At 40.9% G+C, this 21,511-nt stretch overlaps 1 protein-coding gene across 1 annotated transcript in view; it reads right to left on the bottom strand.

Annotated features, from left to right (window-relative positions):
* MAP2K1 (mitogen-activated protein kinase kinase 1) overlaps positions 1-18,581 on the bottom strand; it is a 36,013-nt gene extending 17,432 nt beyond the window's left edge. The window contains exons 1-3 of the mRNA XM_082060980.1: positions 18,219-18,581; positions 4,246-4,456; positions 1,398-1,544 (exon numbers count right to left, since the gene is read on the bottom strand). Coding sequence (XP_081917106.1) covers positions 1,398-1,544; positions 4,246-4,456; positions 18,219-18,298 — 438 coding nt within the window. The 5' untranslated portion in view covers positions 18,299-18,581. The remainder of the gene's footprint in view (positions 1-1,397; positions 1,545-4,245; positions 4,457-18,218) is intronic.
* Positions 18,582-21,511: the final 2,930 nt, after the last annotated feature.

Raw genomic sequence — 21,511 nt, 5'->3', positions numbered from 1 at the left:
AGGGGGGGCTACATGGGTGGGATCTCTGAGAAGCTGCTAGAAGCTTCCACCATGTCTGATAAAGCAAATTCCAGCTGGTTCCAAGACAGATCCACCGCTCACCAAGGCTCAGCCTCTGGGATAACATAGTTAAGGGAGAAAAAAACGATGAGAGAAACCACTCTGCAGACACCAAGGTCAGCAGTGGAGGGAGGAGGTGCTGCAGGCACCAGAGCAGAGGTTTCCCTCAGCCTGTGATGAAGATCATGGTGAGGAAGGCTGTCCCCTGCAGCCAGGGAGATCCACGGTGGAGCAGATCTCCACCTGCAGCCAGGGAGATCCATGGTGGAGCAGATCTCCACCTGCAGCCCCACGCCAGAGCAGGTGATGCCCAGAGGAGGCTGTGACCTCATGGGAAGCCCACGCTGGAGCAGGTTGTGACTCCGTGGAAGGGACACACGCTGGAGCAGCTCATGAAGAACTGCAGCCCATGGGAAGGACCCACACTGAAGCAGGGGAAGAACATAAGGAGGAAGGAGCATGAGAGACAACACATGATGAACTGACCACAATTCCATTCCCTGTCTCCTGTGCAACTTGCGGGAGGAGGCAGAGAAAATCAGGAGTACAGTTAAGTCCAGGAAGGGAGGAGGAGCGGGGAAGGTGCTTTAAGACTTAGTTTTTATTTTTTCATTATCCTACTCTGATTTTGATGAGTAAATTAAACCAATTTCCCCATCTCAAGTCTGTTTTGCCCAGGACAATAATTGCTGTGTGATCTCCCTTTCCTCATCTTGACCCTTTCATTGTATTTTCCCTCCCCTGTCCAGCTGAGGAGGGGGTGACTGAGCAGTTTTGGTGGGTGCCTGATGTCCAGCCAGGGTCAACCCACCACAGGTATATTAGATCCTTCTGGCCTTGTTCATTTCATGTGCACTAGTAGTGTTTATAATTGTGTTTTCTGTAAAACTGTGGAGGGAAAAAAAAAAAAAAAAAAAAAAGAGACAAAATATGGATTCATCTAAATAAGACTAAAATAGATTCTCATTATCATAGCTACCAAGGACTGTACAGCTGTAGTATGGGAGTGATCTGGTCCATTCTGCATAAAATAAACTAAACCCAAACCAGAACAAGTAGCAGAACTGGGTCAATATTTTTCAACAACACAGATCATGGATAAAGGAGAAGCAAACTGTACATCTTACACCTCTACAGAGAAGCAGATATTGGAGAAGGGGATAAAACAGATCATATCAATCCCAACCTCAGACTTGCAGAGCAAATCTGAAATACAGTATTTGATTATTTTTAGTGCAGAAAGGTCTACTTCGTTAACTTAAGTCCTGTCGACACACTGATTTTGCATTAATGGTCTGTTAATAACTTCAGGCTAAGACAGTTCTATACGTACTTACCATATGTTCCATGCAAATGCTGATTTCTCCATCACTGTAAAAAGCTCCATAAAAGCCCACTATGTAAGGAGAGTTGCACTCATGTAGAACTTGCAGCTCACGGATGATCTGGTTTCGAATAGCCGGCTTGATCTCTAGATGAATTAACTGTAAAATAACCCACTCTTATTATTTTCTTAGAGGCAGAGGGCCATTCAGAGGGAACGGCTTGTTCAGAGAGGTTTTCAATAGGTGGCTGGATAAAGCCCTGAGCAGTCTCGTATCTGATCGCTCCAGGCAGCTCAGACTACGTGACCTCCCGAGGCCCCTTCCAACCAGAATTATTCCATGACTTAACTGTAAAGTAATCCATCCTTATTTTCTTAGTGGCAAAGGGAAAAGAAGACACTACAATACAGCATGAGAAAGCTGAAACATCAGCACCCATGAAAGATACCAGATTTAGAGCAAAAGAAAGGGAAATTATCCCTAAAATAAACTCTATTATATAAACCAAGAAAGGTTTTCCATGTTACCCAAGCATTCTGCCTCCACATCCTCTTGAAGAGAACATCCAAACCCTTCTAACTATTTCCTGTTAAAAATGGCCAAAAAGTTCCTATTTTGGCAAGGTGTTAATGAATGACAGCTATTAAGGCATAATCTATTGAAACTACCGACAATGTAAATAACATCTAGGACTCTAACTTTTTAAATTTAATAACAAATCAGCAGCGACATTTCATGGATTACAAAAAAGTTACAAGGAAGCAGCAAGTTTACCAAGGGGACTTTTTCTAAGAGGATACATTTTCATATTTGAAAGCTACAGGAGCAATAGGAACATTCCAAATGAGTTGTAGATAATTTCTTCCTTCAATTCAAAATTCAACCAAAAGAAACTTTCAAACATCTATTACAAAACACATGAGATTGTACAGTTTCTCAACTCAGAAGGACAAAAAACCCCTATTATTTTATCAAGAATTCAAATTCTGATTATGACAAGAAACTAAAATAAATTACCAAAATTCCTACACATACAATTGCAATAACATTATTTTGAGATACTCCTCACAGCATAAGAGATTATTCAAGACAAGTTATTTATGCTACAAAACGTGAGATTTCTATCTCTACACAAAATACTTATCCATCAGAAAAATTTTGTTCCAGCACATTTTCTTCATGTATCTGTTTCCTTCCCATAATTTAGAAACTGAAGCTCTTTATGCTGAAGAAAAGCCATGAACAAACATCTAAAGGAAACGTGTCAGAGCCAAACTGACTCAGAAGCAGCTGCTGAAAAATATCTGCACAGGTGTTTGTCAAGCATTAGTGGAAGAAACAAGCTGAACCTCACATTAAAAACTCCCCAAACTGAATCTAAATGCAAGGGGGAGACTGTAAAATACTCTGTGCCACTAGATTGTTTATCTCATACAAACAAGAAGTCTGTTTCTTTTGTGAAAGAGAAGACTAAGAGACATTAGTCAATATATGAAAGAAAAATTGCAGTTCAGAAAACATCTCAGTTGAATCAAATATTAATGAATTGCAGCAGCATTTCCTGTTAAACCCACAGTAGGTGGAAAAAAAAAAAAAACACACAACAATCAATTAAATTTATTTAGTTGAAGGAAACTTCAGAGATTTGTGTATTTTGTAATTCTCTGCCCTCAGAAGCAGGCATTTTTCTTTGCTTCTCTCCCAGCGCCAGTGTACTGAGCACAGTTACTCTTAAAAGTCAGTACAATCACATTTTCCTTTAGTTTTGCTGAAGATGACAGTGGACTCTTCTTACAAAAAACACCAAAACTGAAGTCTTGCAACTTGTCACATTAAAAAATTGAAGTTTTCAGTGTAGTGTAATAATGGGATCTGGGATTTGAACGTGATCTGTGTTTTATCCCTCTCCAAGGCCAGGCTCTGTTTCCCAATCCTGCCATCCCACCCACTGCAGTACAAGGAACCTTTTCCTGGAAGAAAAATGGCACAAGGTGCCCAAACAGAAACAACTGGGCAGTATCACAGATGCATTTCCCTTTCTGTATTTGGTTCCCAGGTATATTGAGAGGAAGTGAAAGCTCCTCACATAAACCAAATGAGAATTGAAACATCAAGCCAGTTCCATTAACAACAACAAAACTCAGTTGTCTTACAAACTAGGTCACAACTGCTAACGGTTGTAAAGCAGAAAGCTGAATTCTTGAAAAGTACTCTTGCCAGAAGAACAAGTACCTTTTTGCGCAGAAGCCACCTGCACCCCATGATGAAACTATAAAACAGGAGATGTCACTGTACTCCAGTGTATTCCCTCATTCTCAGTTTTTGGAGTTCTCATGTTTTCCAGTATCATTCAGAGGCCCTTTTCTGATCTGCAGCTGAGAAGGAAGATCTTAGGACAGGTTGTACCCTTTTCCATTCCTCTAAACTTATAGCCCAGAATACAGCATATTGTCACTTTTCCCTACCGTATACCTTTCAGTAACGTTTGGGCCTTCGTCTTGTGAGTGAGCCCACCACATTTTCTTTGCAAGATATATACCCAGCTGAAGAGATCATAATTGTCAAAATGGGAAAGGAAAAAAAAAAGGGGGGGGGGGGGCAATAATTAATGCCTATCCTTTCATTATAAACACATGGGACACTATTTAAAAAAAAATACCACCACACCTGGGAAGTTTAAGATAAGCAAATGCCATCTTTCCTATTTTTTGAAACACATCAGCTTCCCTGAAAGCTGGCATAGAAAAGTCTTTTGTGTGTGTTTCAACACCACTTACTCCTCCAAATGAAGTCACTATATTTTATAAGACAACCTCCTTAATAAAAATCATCCCTAAGTTCCTGTTTCTAAGGCACGCACCTTTCTTGCCATTATGAGACCAGAAGGCTTGTGAGACACTTTGAAGACCACACCACCATTCCCTGCTCCCAGCTCACTGATCTTCTCAAAATCATCATCCTTCAGCTCTCCAACTTTCTGTTTCTGGGTAAGGAAAGCTTCAAGGCGCTTTCGTTGCTGTTCATCCAACTCTAGTTCTTCCAGCTTCTTCTGAAGTGCTTCCAAATTTGTCCTGCACGGCAGAGAAAGAACAGATGATTATTAAGCTGTTTGAGCTTACCCAGCAGTGGTGCAAGAGGAAAAGCACTGAGGTCAGAGACTAAACCCACTACATTTTTGCACCTATATCCATTATATAGAAGGACCTGACTTGTACAGTCATCCCCACGAGAGACAGATATTATTGTAACTCTGATTTAAGTAAGCAGTATCTTATTCCAGATAAAACAATGACATAAACAAAGAGATGATACCCAGCTTCCCCATCTTTGATGTTCCGCCCAAATTCACACATGTTAAGTTTCGCTACCTGCAGGAGCGGCTTAATGACTCAGCAGATCTCCTGAATCACAGCACATCATTCCACACTATTTTTAGTCTTGCATTTTCAAGGATTGTGTTGTAATCTCCTACAGAGTTTGTCTAAATGTTTTACCTACTTCAGAAGCTTTTTATTTATATATCAGTACAAAGTCAGCACACACAGCCAAACATACATTAAAAACACAGCCACTGGAAATACAATTTTTTTTTGGTTTCACTGCAGAAAAGAAACAGCCCAAAGGTTTCAAGCAAGATTTGTCTTTTGTTTAAACACCCATCTACTAGAAATCTAGGTTTAACATGATCAAGCAATACAAAATAGAAATACAAAACTTTAAACAGCAGTTAAATTTGGGACTACAAACAAGTTCTGTTTCTCAGTAAGATTCTTTTTTAATAACTTCAGATCCCATGAAAGTGCTTCATTCCAACAATATAACAACTTAAAGGATCATTTAAAATTCCCGGTTTCCAACTGCAACAATAAGTTGCTGCAAGAGTAAATATTTAACAGCAAATACCTGATTTGTTTAGCCAAATTTAATGTCATGTTCCCAGGGATACAGTGTTGCTATGATGAAAAGGTTGAGGAACAGAATCTACTTCTTCAGAGCCTAAGCCACTTCCCATTAAAAAAACCCTAAATTTTCACCAATAATTCAGAAAGCTATTTTTATTTATTACTTCATAAAATGTCCACTTTCGAAACATGCTGTACAAAGTGACATTATCCGAACGCCCTGCAAGGTGCCGGACAGTTGAGAATATATAAGGTTGATTCTTCAAGAAGCAACAACAAATAACACTCAGACTCAACAGAACGACAGAATTATGAGATGAAACCCTCAATGCACTCCCAGGCAGGATAACAACCTCGGTCTGACACCACGTAAGGTTTAACTGAGGCGAATAAAAATAATATAAATATTCACAGCTCTTCCTTACTACACGATGACTCTGACAGTTCAAGCAATGACACACTCCTACTTCATTTATCAGTTTAAATATGTTGGACAGGATGCAATTGTTAAGCTAACTTAGGAAGTGATAATGCTTAGAAGAATTAAACAGAGGAAGCAGAACGAGCCCTTTGATGGAAAGGTGAGTTCTGGTCAGTCTGTTATTCTGACACTTTAATTGTTCAAGTATGAGATTACCAGGCAATGCTTGGGAGCAAGTTTCACCAAACACTCACCCTGGGCCAGTGTAGTTTGTCAGTGCTGCTCGAAACCAGAACAAAACTGATGTCTTTCATTCTGGTCCGTTGCTTGAAGCACTAAATATTAATCAATTTCAAATGTAAATAGATAAATTAAAAAAAAAATAGTATTTATGTCATTGAAATTGTCGGTGGTGATCTACTCCCGGTATTTCTAAGAGGCAGGACTTGAGTAGTTTCAGTTTTGAACTTGAACTACTGTAAGAAAACTACCCCCTGACTGATAACTATGACTGCTATCTGGACCCTCACCACAGAAAAGCATCCAGACAGGCCACAGTGCGAAGCACAGACCAAAACAGGTGGAAAAGTAAATAACTGCATATGGAGTTCTACAAATCAAACTAAACCAACACATACAAAAAAACAGAAAAGGGAATATTTAAGTCAGTTCACCACTAGGACACCACAAAATGTTAAGGAGGCTTTGGTAGCTAAAAGTAGCAGCACGCTACTGTGCTCACATCTGCCTCCAGAAGGAGCACTAGTAGTTACTTAATCTTATATAAAACTTTAATTCAGAGACAAAGATTCCTATTAAAATTCATCACCATTACCTGCTGCAGTCTTGGAGCTGTTTTTTCACTGTCAAAGCACTACGCCTTTGCCAGAGGGGAAATCATCAAACCACCTCAGCACTCCTCTGTTCCAAGCACTACTCTAAAGCAACAGGTTATCATTTAATTTATTGTGATCAGTTTTAAAGCCAAGCACATACTAAACATACTGCACTAGGGAAAGAATCCAGCTTTCGTAACGTGATCATCTGAATGAAGCCACAGGGAGGTCAATGCCGTTTTCTCCATTTGTTAAAGAGACAGTGTAATTTCACAGAATGCTATCAATAAATATATTTTTACTTGGCTAGCAGAAATGGATAAATATGGATAAATAAGCTGTATAACTAGCAGATGACACCACAGCAGAAAATCTGCTTACTTCAGATACAATTATTACAAGATCTCCCTCTTCCAGACTAAATGGAAAGCTAAAAAACAAAAATATATACACTCAGGGCAAGTTTGGGGGGGAATTGTTTGTTTGTTTATCCCCTCCAAGTACATCACCAGGTACCAGGTGCTCTAGAGGGGGAATTATCTCCATCCACACTTGATCAGGTAGGATCCTTTCTATTAAGTCAACATTACTTCTTCCTTTTTACTCAAGGAATATGCTGACAGTACCGCGTCCTCCTAGTCATGCAGCACTTCTGTAACTTCAAAAGTTTAAAAAGAATGCAAAACAGAACTTCAGAGTGTGATCTCCTACCAAATACACACAACCACACCCACCTCCCCCCAAAACAGTGACCGCTGATGCGCACAGAGAAACTTCTCCGTTACTGCAATTTGCACTTTACAAAAGGCCCATTTTAGAGACCAGAAGACAACAGCAACGGGACATCCTGGGGGAACACACATCCATTCCTTCTGCAGACAGTTTGTGAAATTTCACAGAGGTGAGAAAGGTTTTCCAAGGAGCATCACAGAGATACTGGGAGCTTTTCAGACTCAATGCCACCGCACCTATATGGAAGCTCATCTCGGACTTTCAGAACTGCCTCATGCATCCCAGTCTCTCACCTCCCAACAATGGCCAAAAACGGATGATTCGAAAACAATAATACTGGGTGGCAATAACAACAAAAGAAAGAGCACAGCAACACCTCTAGTTACTGCTGGATTAAATGTTTGTTCTCTGTTCCCAAGGATGCACGTGGCATTATCCACAAACTCCTGAATGGACAAGATGTATCACAGATGCCATCACTCCACCAGGTTCCCAGGTCACTTTTTTAGCCCATAATACTTTTCGCTTTGAGTCTGGTCGCAGGTTTCTTCACACTAACTTTCTTTTTAAGTATCAGAGCCCCCATGATTTATAACCACTGTAAACGTGTGCCTACAACACCGTAGATACATATTACTGAGTTAGGAGATACAGAGCAAACCTGAATTTCCTACACACAGGTTGGGCAGGGAAGAATAACAGATTCTGCTGAGCGCTCTCCCCCTGTACACAAAAATGGGCAGATGGCAAGAGGAGACTCCTCAGTTCACACTTTTAGGGGCAACCACCCCAGCACTGAAGAAAGCGCTCCTGGAAGAGATGCCTTAACATCTTACGGCATTTTTTTAAATTCACATTAGTGAAAGTTAATCAGATATTTAGTCCTAAAGGCTGAATTAAAGCTGTACTCAACCCTGAGAGAGAAAGAAGGAAAAAAAAATGGTAGAAGAAAAAAGAAGTCTGACAGTCTTTGAACAACTATTTGACAAATTACTGTTAAAGTTATTACTATCAGCTTTGCAAGCGGAACAATTAGCGTGAGTGAAAGCATAAAGAAGTACATTCACTTTCAGATCTCCTGTCACATGAGGACACAGCTCGGGGGTTGTTTTCCAGAACAGTGACAGTGACGCTTTCCCCAAGCCCACACACCTGTCAGAGAAGGCAGGAGGCAGCTCGCTCACTGCTTCACTGCCACCAACAGCCTCGACCAGGGAGCTGAAATCAGCATTAGGAACACGAAGATATTCTGCAGTTTTGAAAAGACAGACTACTATTTTGCATGACTGTGCCAAACCTGGGCAATCAGACAAATTTTTACTTAACTTTTGCTTTAACAAAGAATAGTTCACATGGAAGATAAAAGTAATTGCAGTAGCCACATAGCTCGCAGCACAGGTGTGTCTGTCTGGGCTCACTCCAGTGCAGCCTCATAAAACCTGCAGTTAAACCAACAGCTCACAAAGATCCAAACTCACTGTAAGTGCAAAGGAGCCTTGTTTGGGAAAAAACACACTCTTTCAATTCCTGCTTATTTTCAATTCTTGCAACATGTTAGCGGTGCATCATAAATTACCCTTTAGGTGGGATATATGATTGCCCAATACACCTGCTCATTTCTAGCATGAACTTCAACGTCAGAAAATACCATTCCACTTTCATAATGCAACAGACACAGTCGGGCATATTGTGAGGTTTAATACTGCCAGAAAAAGATTACCCAGTAAGAATAAGAGGCAGACTATCAGAAGAAAATCTATTTCTTAGTCCAAGGTATGTAAAACTAAACCATTAGAGAAGTATTGTTCTGTCCAAAAAGTATCCTGCTAGACTAATCCAATGGAAGAATTCTCATTTCTGTAAATCTGAAAGCCTCAAATTTTAAAAAGAAAATATGCGATATGACTTCAAGTCTCCTACCAAGGGGACAACTTAACTTCAAAAACTCCTTATAGGTTGAGCTGGTGGGCAGGAATCTTTGCTTTAAGCTTCCTCCCTCTTTTCCTTTAGCCCAACCAATATCCCACTGAACATTTCAAGACTATTTTTTTTTAAATAAGCCAAAGCACGCCAAGCAACATGTTTGAATTGAAGAAGACAGAGCTTCAAGAGAGTAAACCCACAGACACAAGCAGTGGTACAAATGGGCAGATACCGGACTTGTGCCCTGAGTGCCTCTTCCCATCAGGTTTTTTGGCAGCTGCTCCAGCCCCACTCCAGTTCCAGCCCTTTCTCCCACTGGCAGCAGCTGCCAGTGAGACTCAGACACCCCGCTCGCATATTTAGCTCTATGGCAAAACAATCTAACTGCTGTTTGGTTTTTTTTCCCTTATTCTTCCCCCAACAGTTAAAAGGCTTCCTCAGGAATTACTGTAGCATTGAATTCACATTCTGCCTTCTCAAATATATCCAAGAACAGAATCTCCAGAACCAGAAACCCAAATTCTGGATCTCCCTTTCATAAATATTTGTGCACCTACCACTGGTTTTTCCTAGCCAGCACTACACACAACCAGAAAAAAACAACCAGGGGGCAATTAACACTGCCTTATGAACAGAAAAAGGAATTTATCATGTATTTAAAACACAATACAGAGGACAAATAGAAGTTATAAAATTCTGATCATCAGCCAACATGTATTCACACAAGTCCCGCTTTTCCATTGTTTTATGCCTCTGAACTATGAGTTAAATTTAATGATAAAACCAAGGGGTAAATACATGCAATAGTAACAGTAACAGTATCTTCACAATTCCCTTATGTCGTAGATACACAGCCTCTGAGAGACACTACAATAATAAAAAAGATGAAGTTACAGTACTGGTTTACAAGGCCCATGAAAAAGCCAGGATTAGAACTGAGATGCCTTCTGTGCAAGAGCTGACAAGGAGAAGCACAAATTTCACCAAAGCTGCAGTTAACACATCAGAGACCAGGGAAGAATTGCCAGAATGTACAGATGAAAACATACCAAAAAAGCCCACAACTGGGATTGAGAGAAAGCTCTGGAAGGCTTAGATCTTGCCTACATTTCAAATGGATAGAGTGTATAACACAGAACACTTGGCAGTATAGCCATTCAGTGAGAGAAGTTAGTAATTTTTACTTAATAGATGTATAGACTGTATACATATAGAAATATTCACATATTAATATACACATATCTATATCCAGACAGAATATTTTTCCCCCAAACAATGCATTCTGTGATTGCTATATTTGCTACATTGAATCTGCTGACTCATCTTCCGACCACATTGCAAAAAGTTCTAGAAAAGCACAGAACAATGCTGAGTTGTAAAAAAAACACTGAAAGAAAGATTTGTTGCCAGGAAGTTTTAATGGTTTGCTTTAAAAACCCGTAAATAGATTTTTAAGATGATATTTGTTCATCCAAAGAATCCCACACTGCTGGAATATCTCTGTCCTAGTTCTCAGGCTGCAGAAAAGTAAAATAATCTGCTTCCATTCTTACTCCTTTTGCATGTGTCACCCACTTTGCCCTTCCATCTGCTGGATGCCAGGGAGGTGACCCAATCCAGGAGAAAGACCAGAAGGTAGAAGTTCTGCTGAAATCCACTCTCCTGTTCTCCAGACAAAACTCAGGATGACAACAGCTTCTCAACAGATGTTCGTGCAGATTCTGAGCAGTAAATTGTCTTTCCCAGCTGTTCAGTTCCTGTGGGCACTGACTGGCAGAAAGCCTTGAGCATCCATTCCAAAGTGCAACTGAGATTTTGTCTAAGTAATATTGAATATATATCACATCAGAAATTATCTGATTAGTAATTTCTAGAAACGCATTAGTAAGTCTTCAGGAAAAAAAAAAAAAAAAAAAGCAACCCACAACATTCCTTCCTTTAAAAAAATAATTAAGAAGTCTTTGGAAGAAAGAATCTGCTTCCCCCAAATTCAACAAGCTGGAAACTAATGTTGCCAACTAATGTTGCTTCCTCAAAGAGACATTTTTGTGTTTTGGCACTGGAATCCGTACACTTTATAAAGCCCAGTCATTCCCCAGGGCAATGATGGGAGAACAAACGCAGCTGTAAATAGGGTAACACAGGCAAGGAGCGGTGGGGAGGAAGCTTTTTTGCTGGAAAATTTAGAACTTGATCATTTAAAGGGAACATCTAGGTTTAGCATACATAAAATTACTTTATCAGTTAATTTCCAAACATTTCTCCTGTATACATTGAAACATTAATACCCCCTCAAAAACTGGCTGATGTATTTCCTGTCCTATGTAAATACCCCACAACTTTCATCTTGCCGGGTGGTTTTTGTTTGTTGTTTTGTTGTTGTTTTTTTTTCAGCTAGTGCTGAAGCAAAGACCTTTTGCCCAGATCAACAACAGTAGCACTGTTGTTATGCCAAATAAATAATTCAACTGCATATTGGGTTTCCTTAGTTCATTTTTTTAAGCCTTCCTTGGCTACTGGGTAACACTGGAAGGTCTCAGAGGTAATCTGTTCCTCTCCAGACAGACCTGAGACTATGCAATTAAAAGATCTGCTACTCAGAAATTGTTGTAATTACTGAATTTCAATGTATCTCAATAGTTTCTCTCAGGCTCTGAGTATACAGTCATTTAATCCTGCAAGCCTGGGCTGCTGCCAGAGGAGGTGGCTCTGCCTCATTCTGCCCCCAGCCATTCATTCCTAAGTAACCAACACAGGTAACAGATCCATTTAAAAATTAACTAAAAAGTATGGCAAAATTTCAGCTGGAGTATTTCCCTGATTAAGTTCACCATGCAACTACATCAGTGCTGCCCTCCAAAAATTAATCTGGACTTCTCTGGCGAGTCCATTCTCCATCAGATCAGGATACACATCTGACTCACCAGAGCCAACACAGGAAAAGAAGGATTAGGATGACCCGGGCACGGCGAGGACAGGACTTCAGAGGGAGCAGGATCTTGTACATGCTGAACTGGGAAATCACACCTCCATAATTATCTGCAGAACTGGTGTTGTAAAGGACAGAAAAGTGGCTGGATCCATATTTACAGCCTGCACTTTCCTCACCTTTGCTCCCACTGGAACGCAACATCTGTTTTTAAAGCCTGTTTTTGTTTAACTCTCCTAAACCAACTTATGCATTTTGATCAAAGACATCATTATAATAACTAAAGTATGCCTCCATTACTGTCATTACACTTAAATATAAGCGCAAGCACATAACAAGACTTGGTAGTTACTGTCACCTCAGTATTAAGCATCTTAAAATATTTCCTGTGTCCATAAACTAAAAGCTGCCTATTAAGACCAGCACAAGTCAATTTGCCACTTGCATTAACTTCTGTACTAGCAGTGCACACTTAGTTATAAGTATTTTCAGTATACACATCAGAAATAATACAAGAAATTAGTAAGGTGATGCAGGCTCTTAATTTCCACTATTAGAACACATGTTCTGTTAACTTTAAGCATTATTAAAATGCTATTTCTTACTCAATGAAGGACAATGCCAGGCTCACGCACATTTAAATAAAATGCTATGAGTATGTTTTAATCTAAATGTGGAAAATACAGGGAATAACAAAAAGCTCATAGTTTTCTTGGAATTATAAAGCATTTATGATTGCCTGCCTAAAATGCATTCTCTCACACCACACACATGTATTTGTAAGCTTGGTTAATCCTTTATTAGTAATCAATTATTAGTAATCAATTAGAAAATCAAAGTTTCTGATTTTTTTTTCTTAAAAATATTGATAAGCTTGCAGTAATTCCACATACAAATCCAATGCAACTGCTATTTGTCCACATCAGTCATAAAATTCCAGGACCTAATCTTCCAGAACCCCACACACAGGCACAAAGCTCCCCTAAAGTCCAAGAAATTCCACAGAGGGGCTGCTCCTCCTCAGAGACTTTGTAAGTTTAGAAACAAAGGGGGGGGGGGGGGGAAGTCCCCCCAGAACACAGGCAGAAGCGACCCAGCAAGCATTAAAATTAACAACTCTTGAAAATCTTCCTTCCATTTCTTCCAAACTCACCTCCAAGAAAACAGACAAATCCTCTCAGAACAAGGTCTATTGGAAACAGCCTAGTCCTTCTGCTGCACCCTCCTGCTGCTTCATTTTACAATGCAAATTTGGCAGGGGGGAAGAACACCACACCAAAAAACCAACCCAACCACCACACAAACCCATACTACAGGTGATGGGAGATCTGCCTTTCTACTCCTACAAAGCCCAAAGTGAGTTCCCTTGGGAAAGGCATTGAAAAATAGGAAAACTGCAAGATGCCTGGTAAGCAAGCAACTGTTTATTTTGCAAACTGTAATACAAACTGAAGCTAAAACCAGTTTTGCACAACTCCCAAATTATCCTTTGACTATCAAATACAGGCAGGTGTACTCAGAGGTCATGCCAGCTATTCAGAGGCTTCCTTAAATGCAATTTGAACAGAATAAACAGCAAGAAACAACACAAAAAATTAATACTGCAGTTTTTAGCCTATGCCTGGAATTTGCCAGTCGTCCATTTCTACAAAGCTCCTCTTTGGTTTGAACGGTTCTAAGGCACAGATGTACTATAATTAAGACTTTTTTTTAAAAAAAAGACAAAACCCAGAACTGCTCATCATGGGCACAAGGCCCACCAGTCATAGCAGCATCACACCTGCTGACCCCTTTATCACCCCCACTTGTCTTCAGACTCTCAGGCCGTACCCTTAAAAATAATACAGTTTCTAAGCTGAAATGACCTATAGACAGAATCTTCTTAAATTCCTCTCAAAGACCTAGTTCTTCACAGCATATTCAAGATTCAAATTCCATTCCCTGATTTTTTGTTTATATTTTTATCTAATTAAACACAAACCAGAAGTGTTGTTTCACACTGTTCTTAGTCCTCCTCGCCAAGAATATAATTGTGCTCTGCTCATCCTCGATATTACACTCGCTATGACCCGTCTGAGGTTTGCTTGGCCCTGTCTTCCCAGCGCAGAGACCACAGTTTAAGCTTGACTTGGAAGATACCATTTGTTGCTAAAACACATACACAGTTTGTATATTTCAGAATTCTTTAAGCAGATGGAAAAAAAACCCAACCAACTCCAAACAACCATCCACACCTAAAACACACACCTCAATATAAAAATCTTATTTGAAACAAGACAGTGGAACTTCTGTTTCAGCCCAGTTTCTACAGACCATCAGACATGCCCTTATCTGTCATGCTAAAAATCTAGTTGTATCTTATATTCACTGGCATTCTATATCTAATTAACTTTCTCATTAGAAATATAACCCTTCCCTCTGCCTTTTTTTGGTAAAGATGTAATTAAAGAATGACATGAAGTAACTTTCTTTTCATGTGAACAAAAAACTTATTGTGATACAGAAAGGGGAATGATCTTGAAACCCCCTCCCTCCTGCTTCTTTGCAGAGGTAGCTACTTCATGTTCTGGGTCTACCTTGGATTTAGAGAAACACCAAATTTGGATAACAACTGTCATATCCAAAAGAACAAGGAGTCAGAAGCTTTACAGGAACAGAAAGTGGATATTTTGTTCTTCTTTCTTTTGGCTATTAAGAGAGTAAACTATCCCAGCATGCTCAATTGTAAGAGAAGACTCCCTTTTATTAATTTCCTTTCACTTTTGTTTGGTTGTTTTCCCTGTTTTCTCTGCAAAACCGTTGTACAGGTCTAGCTGTGCAGCTCCAAAAGTACCAGAATGAAATTAAACTCGCAGCTGGCCAACATCATCTTGGTTTCGTTCTGACGATCTGAAGCAACAGGGAGCTCAAGAACAGCAGTGCAGGTTCAACTCCCTCTCTGCAACTGCTTCTCAGCAGGAAGTGTCAAAACCAGAAGTGAAGCTCACAGTACAGGAAAATCTTTTATTCAGTTGTCTCTATTGTCCAGCAGGGTAGCTGGGGATTTGGAAGGCCCAAGAGAGAACGACAACATCCTGTACAAATAATTAAAGTAAGTGCTACAAATAACAAAAACTGCTGTCAGGGAAAAAACCATTGTGAAATTTTGATTAAAATATTCAGTATACATATAATTAAACTGCCAGTACTTCAACTGTCCTTTATCCTACCTTGCCAGGATACATACATACATACATAAATAAATAAACAGCCACACAAGTGAGAACCAGGCCTCATGTTCCTCACACTTGTTAAAGCCCTACACATCATGCTACACGCTTTTTCTTGCTCCCATCAATGAGTTCCCATCACCAAACAAGGATGAATATAGAGGACAAGACAGGAATAGAAAGCAGGACGTCCTGAATCATCCAGCCCCTTCTTTCATTTCCTCCCTCTCCCCTTCCTTTCTGCCAGGAAGTCAACATGTCATATACACTCATTCCTACAAGTACTAAGCTTCAATATTTTAAAACCAGCAAGAGATTCCGGGGGTCAAATACCCATCAGAATATGCTACAGAACCTTCCACCTCTGACAGCTAGAAAGTTTCTGAATTCCAGCGTACAATTACTGATGGCAAATCTATACCCGTTTGATTTTGTGCCAGCATTGCCTTCAGGCCTAAATAATTCCCTTCCTATGGATGTTTAGGTCCTTCATGCATTTACAGGCAGCAATCATACCACTTCGCTCTGAGTCTTCATTGCACTTAGCTAAGTAATTTGAGCTCTTCTCATTCTTTGAGAGGTTCTCTTCTCTGAAAAAGAACAGGGAAGCATCATTTGCAAAGTGACAGGTTTGTATATGGTGGAAGCAAATGAGAAACTGGAGACTCACATAGCCAAAATTCCATTATACCAGGAATAGAGCTTTAGAAAGTGTTAATTTGGTTGTCCACGGATGCATAGCATACTTGAAACGCTCAACAATGTACAAGGGCTGACAAACAGCTCTACTGTTGATTTCAAGCAGTAACCAAAGGGGAAAGAAAAGCACAGAGAGGAAAAAAAAGAAACAATCTTACAAGTGAAGAAAAAAAAAGTTTTCATTCTAATTCCAAAAACATTTCCAAATTCTGATGCAACTATTCTTTGCCATTTGAAATCATTCACAATGAGGATTTAATATTAGCAGGATGAGGGGATATTTCCACAATTAATTAATTCTGGCTGTTTAGAGAACAACAGGTTGCCAGGTTTAATTTCACTAAGCTACCTCTTTTAAAAATACTTGACACATCTCTAAGCTTGGCAAAACCTGGGTATAAGGTATTATATACAACAGAGAACAAAAGTCTAAGGGAAACACATACCAAACAGATCAACATACAAAACAGAAAATGAAGCAAGATGGTTTCATCGGTGTAAACAAGATTCAGCACTCCCACGAGCATCCACATACTCCTGACAAGCATTAGACATGTAGAAGTAATTTAAAATTAATGACATTCCCTGAGTGAATCAATACTGAAGAAACAGTATACTTAATACATTGCATGTTCAGTGGTTAACTTCAGGTAGCCAAACAAGCAAGTGGTAGGTGTATCAGATTTACTCTATAAAACAAGACTAATATGCCATATGGATCCCTGAAGAGTAAATCAGCATATCCACAAGTACTTTGAAAAAAAAAAAAAAAAAAACCCACACAACTGGAAGGTGCTGTACAGGTAAATATAAAAATATTTTCTCCCATCAATCCAGAACAAAAACTACATTATATTCTGATCATAACACTTAGAAACAATCAGTAACTCCTGCCAAAGAATACTCTCTAAACAGCTCATCTCTAAGTTAACCATCAAAAGAGCTTGCTAGAAATGTCACAGCTGGAGCTGCTAGATGCTGATTTTATTTTTTATTTTAAAAGATGTTTGGGTGGTTAAAGGAGATCTGAGTCTGTCTGAAAAATGCAGCAACAACAATACATGCAGAGCACTTTAAAGCCCAAGACTTGTAGGTCTCCCCACAATAGTGTGTCAGGGTGGTACATAAGCAGACCTGAGCTCAGTTTACAAATCCAAGAGAATGCTGAACTGACCATACAGGGACAGGAATCCATTCCGCCAAGACGCATTTTTGTATCAAGGCTCTGTTAAGAGCTAGTCCGTCACCTTAAGATAAAAATTAAGTGGTGAGCACAGACCTGCTAACCTTAAAGAAATTCCTTTTATAACCCTTCAGTATTGTAGGGTGCTAGCACTATGTGTGTGTGACTGAAGCCACCAGGATCGCCCAGATCAATAAGCTCAGAGGCTTCATAAACAACACATAACAATTCAATATTCTGCCTTTCTTTCTCCTCTCAAGTGTACCTGTGATTAGCTCAGACCTCCCTTCCACACATTTATACAATGTAATGTTTGTATTACACCCAGGAATGCTCAGAAGCATTTTCTCCAAACACACATCCCTGATACACCTAGAGCTACATGCTAATTACTGAAAAACAGATCTACTGAAACTAGCATTAGTTTGGTTTAAGACAAGGAGGAGGAAAACAAAAAACACCTTTCCTACAAATCTGGGATTTTCAATATTATTTCTCCCACACACATCTTTATGAAATATACAGGTAGAAATGTATAATTTGACACTCATTAGATAAACATATAATCTAAGAACTCAGCAAACACCATTAGGGACTACAAGAACAGAGTTATACAAGTTTTGCTCTATCATTTTTCTACAGCTTATTTACCTTACATATCTGACAGAAGCTTATTTATTGCCGAAGACATCACCCACTTAATCCGCTGAGGAGACTCTCAGCAGCCACCACGAAGGGGCCGCGCACCCCCCCGGAATCGATAACTTTGATTTTTCTGGAAATGAGGCCGTGCCGGCGGAAAACGAGACGGCTTAAGGAGAAGTGAACCCAGCAGCGCCGGGGCCCGTTCGCCGCCTCGCTCCGCGGTTTTCCCGGCGGACGGCGGCGGGGGCCGGTCCCCGAGAAGGCGGCGGCTGCGGCGGCCGCGCCCGTCACCTCAGGGATGCGGGACAGCGGGTGCGGGGCAGCCCCGGCCACCCCCAAACCGGCTTCACTCACTCTGCAGAGCTGGTCCCGTTGACGGCGGAGCCATCCGGAGCGGGGTTGAGCTGAATCGGCCCGGGCTTCTTCTTCGGCATTTTCGCCCCCAGACGGCGCGGAGGGGAAGGGACGGAGGAGCCCCAGCCCCACTCCGGCCAGGTTCGAGGGACTTCCTGCGGCGGAGCAAAGTTGGGGGCTCCTCTCGCCGTCGGTGCCCCCGAGGGCTGTAGGCAGGCGCCTCAGCGGGCAGGTGCCGGTGGTACCGCCGCCAGACCCCGACCGTACTGCGCTGCCCCTCCCGCCCAACACCGGCCTCCCCTGGCAGAGCAACACCGCACTCCCTCCAGCAGCTCCCGACGGGGAAAGCTGCCCAGGCTCAAAATGTGCCCTTCTTGGGAACTGCGCCTGCGCGCACCGCCCCGGCCCGCCCCGTGCGCAGGCGCGGTAGGCGGGCGCATGCGCGGTGAGGAGAGCGAAGCCCGCCTGAAGCCCTGCCCGCAGCGCGCGCTGCCCTCAGCGGCGGGGCGCGCACGTCGTGGGGCGGGGGAGCCGCTCCCCCCGGGTGCCGGCACCGGTGCCGGCAACGGTACCGCCACCGCCTCACACGGTTCATGGCTCATTAAAGTTTTCTGTCTGAGAATTCTCTTAGCGGTTAATTAAAATAGCTGCTACCGACAAGCGACGCCGCTTTCTCCGCAGAGAAATCCCGATCGTTAAAGCGATGTTTTATGGAGCTGCTTATTCCCCTCCCTCATTAACGTCCCCCGATGTGGAGGCTCCTGTGTTTATAATTAAAACACGAGCCTCAGCTGGGGTACTAACGGCTGCTAAATTTTTCCCAAAGTAAATGCCTGAATTAAAAATGGAAACGGAGGATTACGGTTACAAAACTGCGAATTATAAATAGTAAAATGAGCAGGAAAATGAAATGCCTGAGCTGCTCTTGCTAAATCTTTGCTGCAGCTGCCAGGAATGGGCAGATTTGGTCACATATAACGTGATGATGGTTTTATGTGCCCACATTTCTGTGAAGTTCTGACTTGCATCGCTATGATTTTGGGGCTCTCTAGCTTTTTGTAATTACATTATTTTAGTGAACCTAAAAACATAACTAAGAAAATTTCATTTTCTGGGAGCTCTCCATCATGTTTTGGCATTCAAAAGCAAGAATGTATGGCTGATAAAATATGATTGATAATATTATAATAATATTTATATTAAAATAAATGTATAAAATACAAATTTTAAAAATCAGTGTTATGTATAGTAGATTATACTTTATGAACCTGCTCCTTATTTAACAGTTTTAGGGTTAGACATAGAAGTCCTGAATGATTAGGCAGCCAGGCTGCGACCCAATGCCACGGAAAGCACAGCGCCTCTTTTATATGGGTAGCTGTGGGGAGAAAAACACAAATCTAAGGTTAAAATTTCAGAGAAAAAAGCTACCTTAGTGCTGAAAAAAAAAGCCACATTTGGATTTAAACTGAACTCTGCATTGTTTTAATATCAACTTGCTTCCACGCATGTTCAAAGTACTGATTTTTTAGAAAATAAGTCTGCCATGCAGCACTGGGGGACATATGAACCATATTGTTAGGAGCGGTGGAATCAGGGGGACTCCCCTGGGGATAGGGTGACAAACAGGCAGGGTGACAATGTCCCACAGCGGTTCAGCTGGGCCTGAGCACCAGTGCTGAGCAGTCCGCCTGACGCACTCCCAGCCTGTGACAATGCGGCGCCGTGTGTCACTCACCGCTTGGGACAACCGTGTGGCCTTGCTCCTGTCGGCTCTTCTGGGGCGGGCAACGTGGCTTTCCCAGTAATAAAGATGCTTTTTCTTCCATTAGTAGCAGTTGTTCCTCCATACCAGTTCTGAGAGGGAAAATTTAAATTTAAAGATTCCTGTCATTTAGTTGTAGAGCTTGAAAATGCAATATTAGAGTACTGCCGTATTAGAGTGTGGATCAACAAAGCCAATCTGGATATTACACACACAGAAGAGTTAAAACAATACCATTCCTAGGCAAATTGGATTAAACAGCTCAGGAGATAAAAGGAGTTATGTGTATTTGACTTTTCTGAAGAGTGACAATGCAATCCTGCCCCTACTGCTGACATCTGCAAAGAAATTTGGTAAAGATGGAAACTCAAAGGCCTGTACCCTGAGAAGTTATCCATTAAGCAGATTTCTTCTACTTTCTGACACAGCTGAGAATCTCTTACCACTACTACTGTGAATTTTTGTACTGTACAGTGCTCTAATCTCTCAACAAATGTGACACACCTAGAAGACTCTACAATTACTCATAAATTTGTTTAAGTGGTAAATTAAATCTCTTGCAGACACAAGTGAGCGAAGAACTGAAGCAGAACAGAACGACTTGGTGCTAAGGTGGTGGTTAATGGCTCAGTACTGAGTCAAAGCACAAAAAGGCAGGTTTTCTGGCAGTTCTGGCACTGACCATTATAACTGGTATTATATTTCTGTGCTTTATGGCTTTTGCCTAAGAGCAGAAAAAGATCAATGCCTAGAAATGCCACTCCTCCCCGCGAGGCAGCTCCAGCACCATGTTTGTGTCTCTGGGCAAGGCTGGGAACTGCTCCCCTGCTCCGGGAAAGAAATAAAGAAATTGGGATTTATATAGTTACAGTTAGTTGAGAATTTTTACTTTTGTGTTATTTTCCTTTCTTTTTTTCTACAGGATTAAGGCATTGGAGTAAAACTGAATGACTAGCATCTGCAGTAAGTCATGAAGTATCAAGTCTTTCTACACTAAAATAATTTTCTTTTTTCTGAAGAAGACACTGAGTTGCAGCTGAGGTTGTTTTTTTCTTCCCACAGCTGTGTGTGGGGAAATGCAAGGATTCTCTTGTCTGGAACACTGAACTCCTTCACAGAAAACGTGAATATTAGGCACAATTACTATATATGCCCCATATAATTGCAGTTGTGCTATGCTATAGTCGCCCACAAGAGTTATGCAACTCTTTGGATTCTATTATGTTGCGAAGTCTGGCCTCTTTTCCTCTGAAAAAATATCACAAGGAAGTTTCTGTTTTCTTGTAAATATCTGGACTGAAAAAACGAGAATTTTAGTTGTGAACTGTGAATTTGCATACAGAGTTTGAATTATTTTTCTCCTTGCAACACTGGTTTCTGCCATCAGAAAAAACCTACACAGAGGAATGACTGGCCATACCTGCTGAAAACTGTGGGGCTGGTGTGCAGAATGGTTGAAACACAGCAATAAAGAAGCGTGGATCACACTGACTGCGGAGTAAAGTCCATAATAAAAATTAAAATGTAA

Source organism: Streptopelia decaocto, assembly GCF_964273445.1.
Source record: "Streptopelia decaocto genome assembly, chromosome: 9".
NCBI classification, from domain to species: domain Eukaryota; kingdom Metazoa; phylum Chordata; class Aves; order Columbiformes; family Columbidae; genus Streptopelia; species Streptopelia decaocto.
The sequence above is the reverse complement of the archived record's forward strand: the minus strand, read 5'-3'. Positions and strand labels throughout refer to the sequence as shown.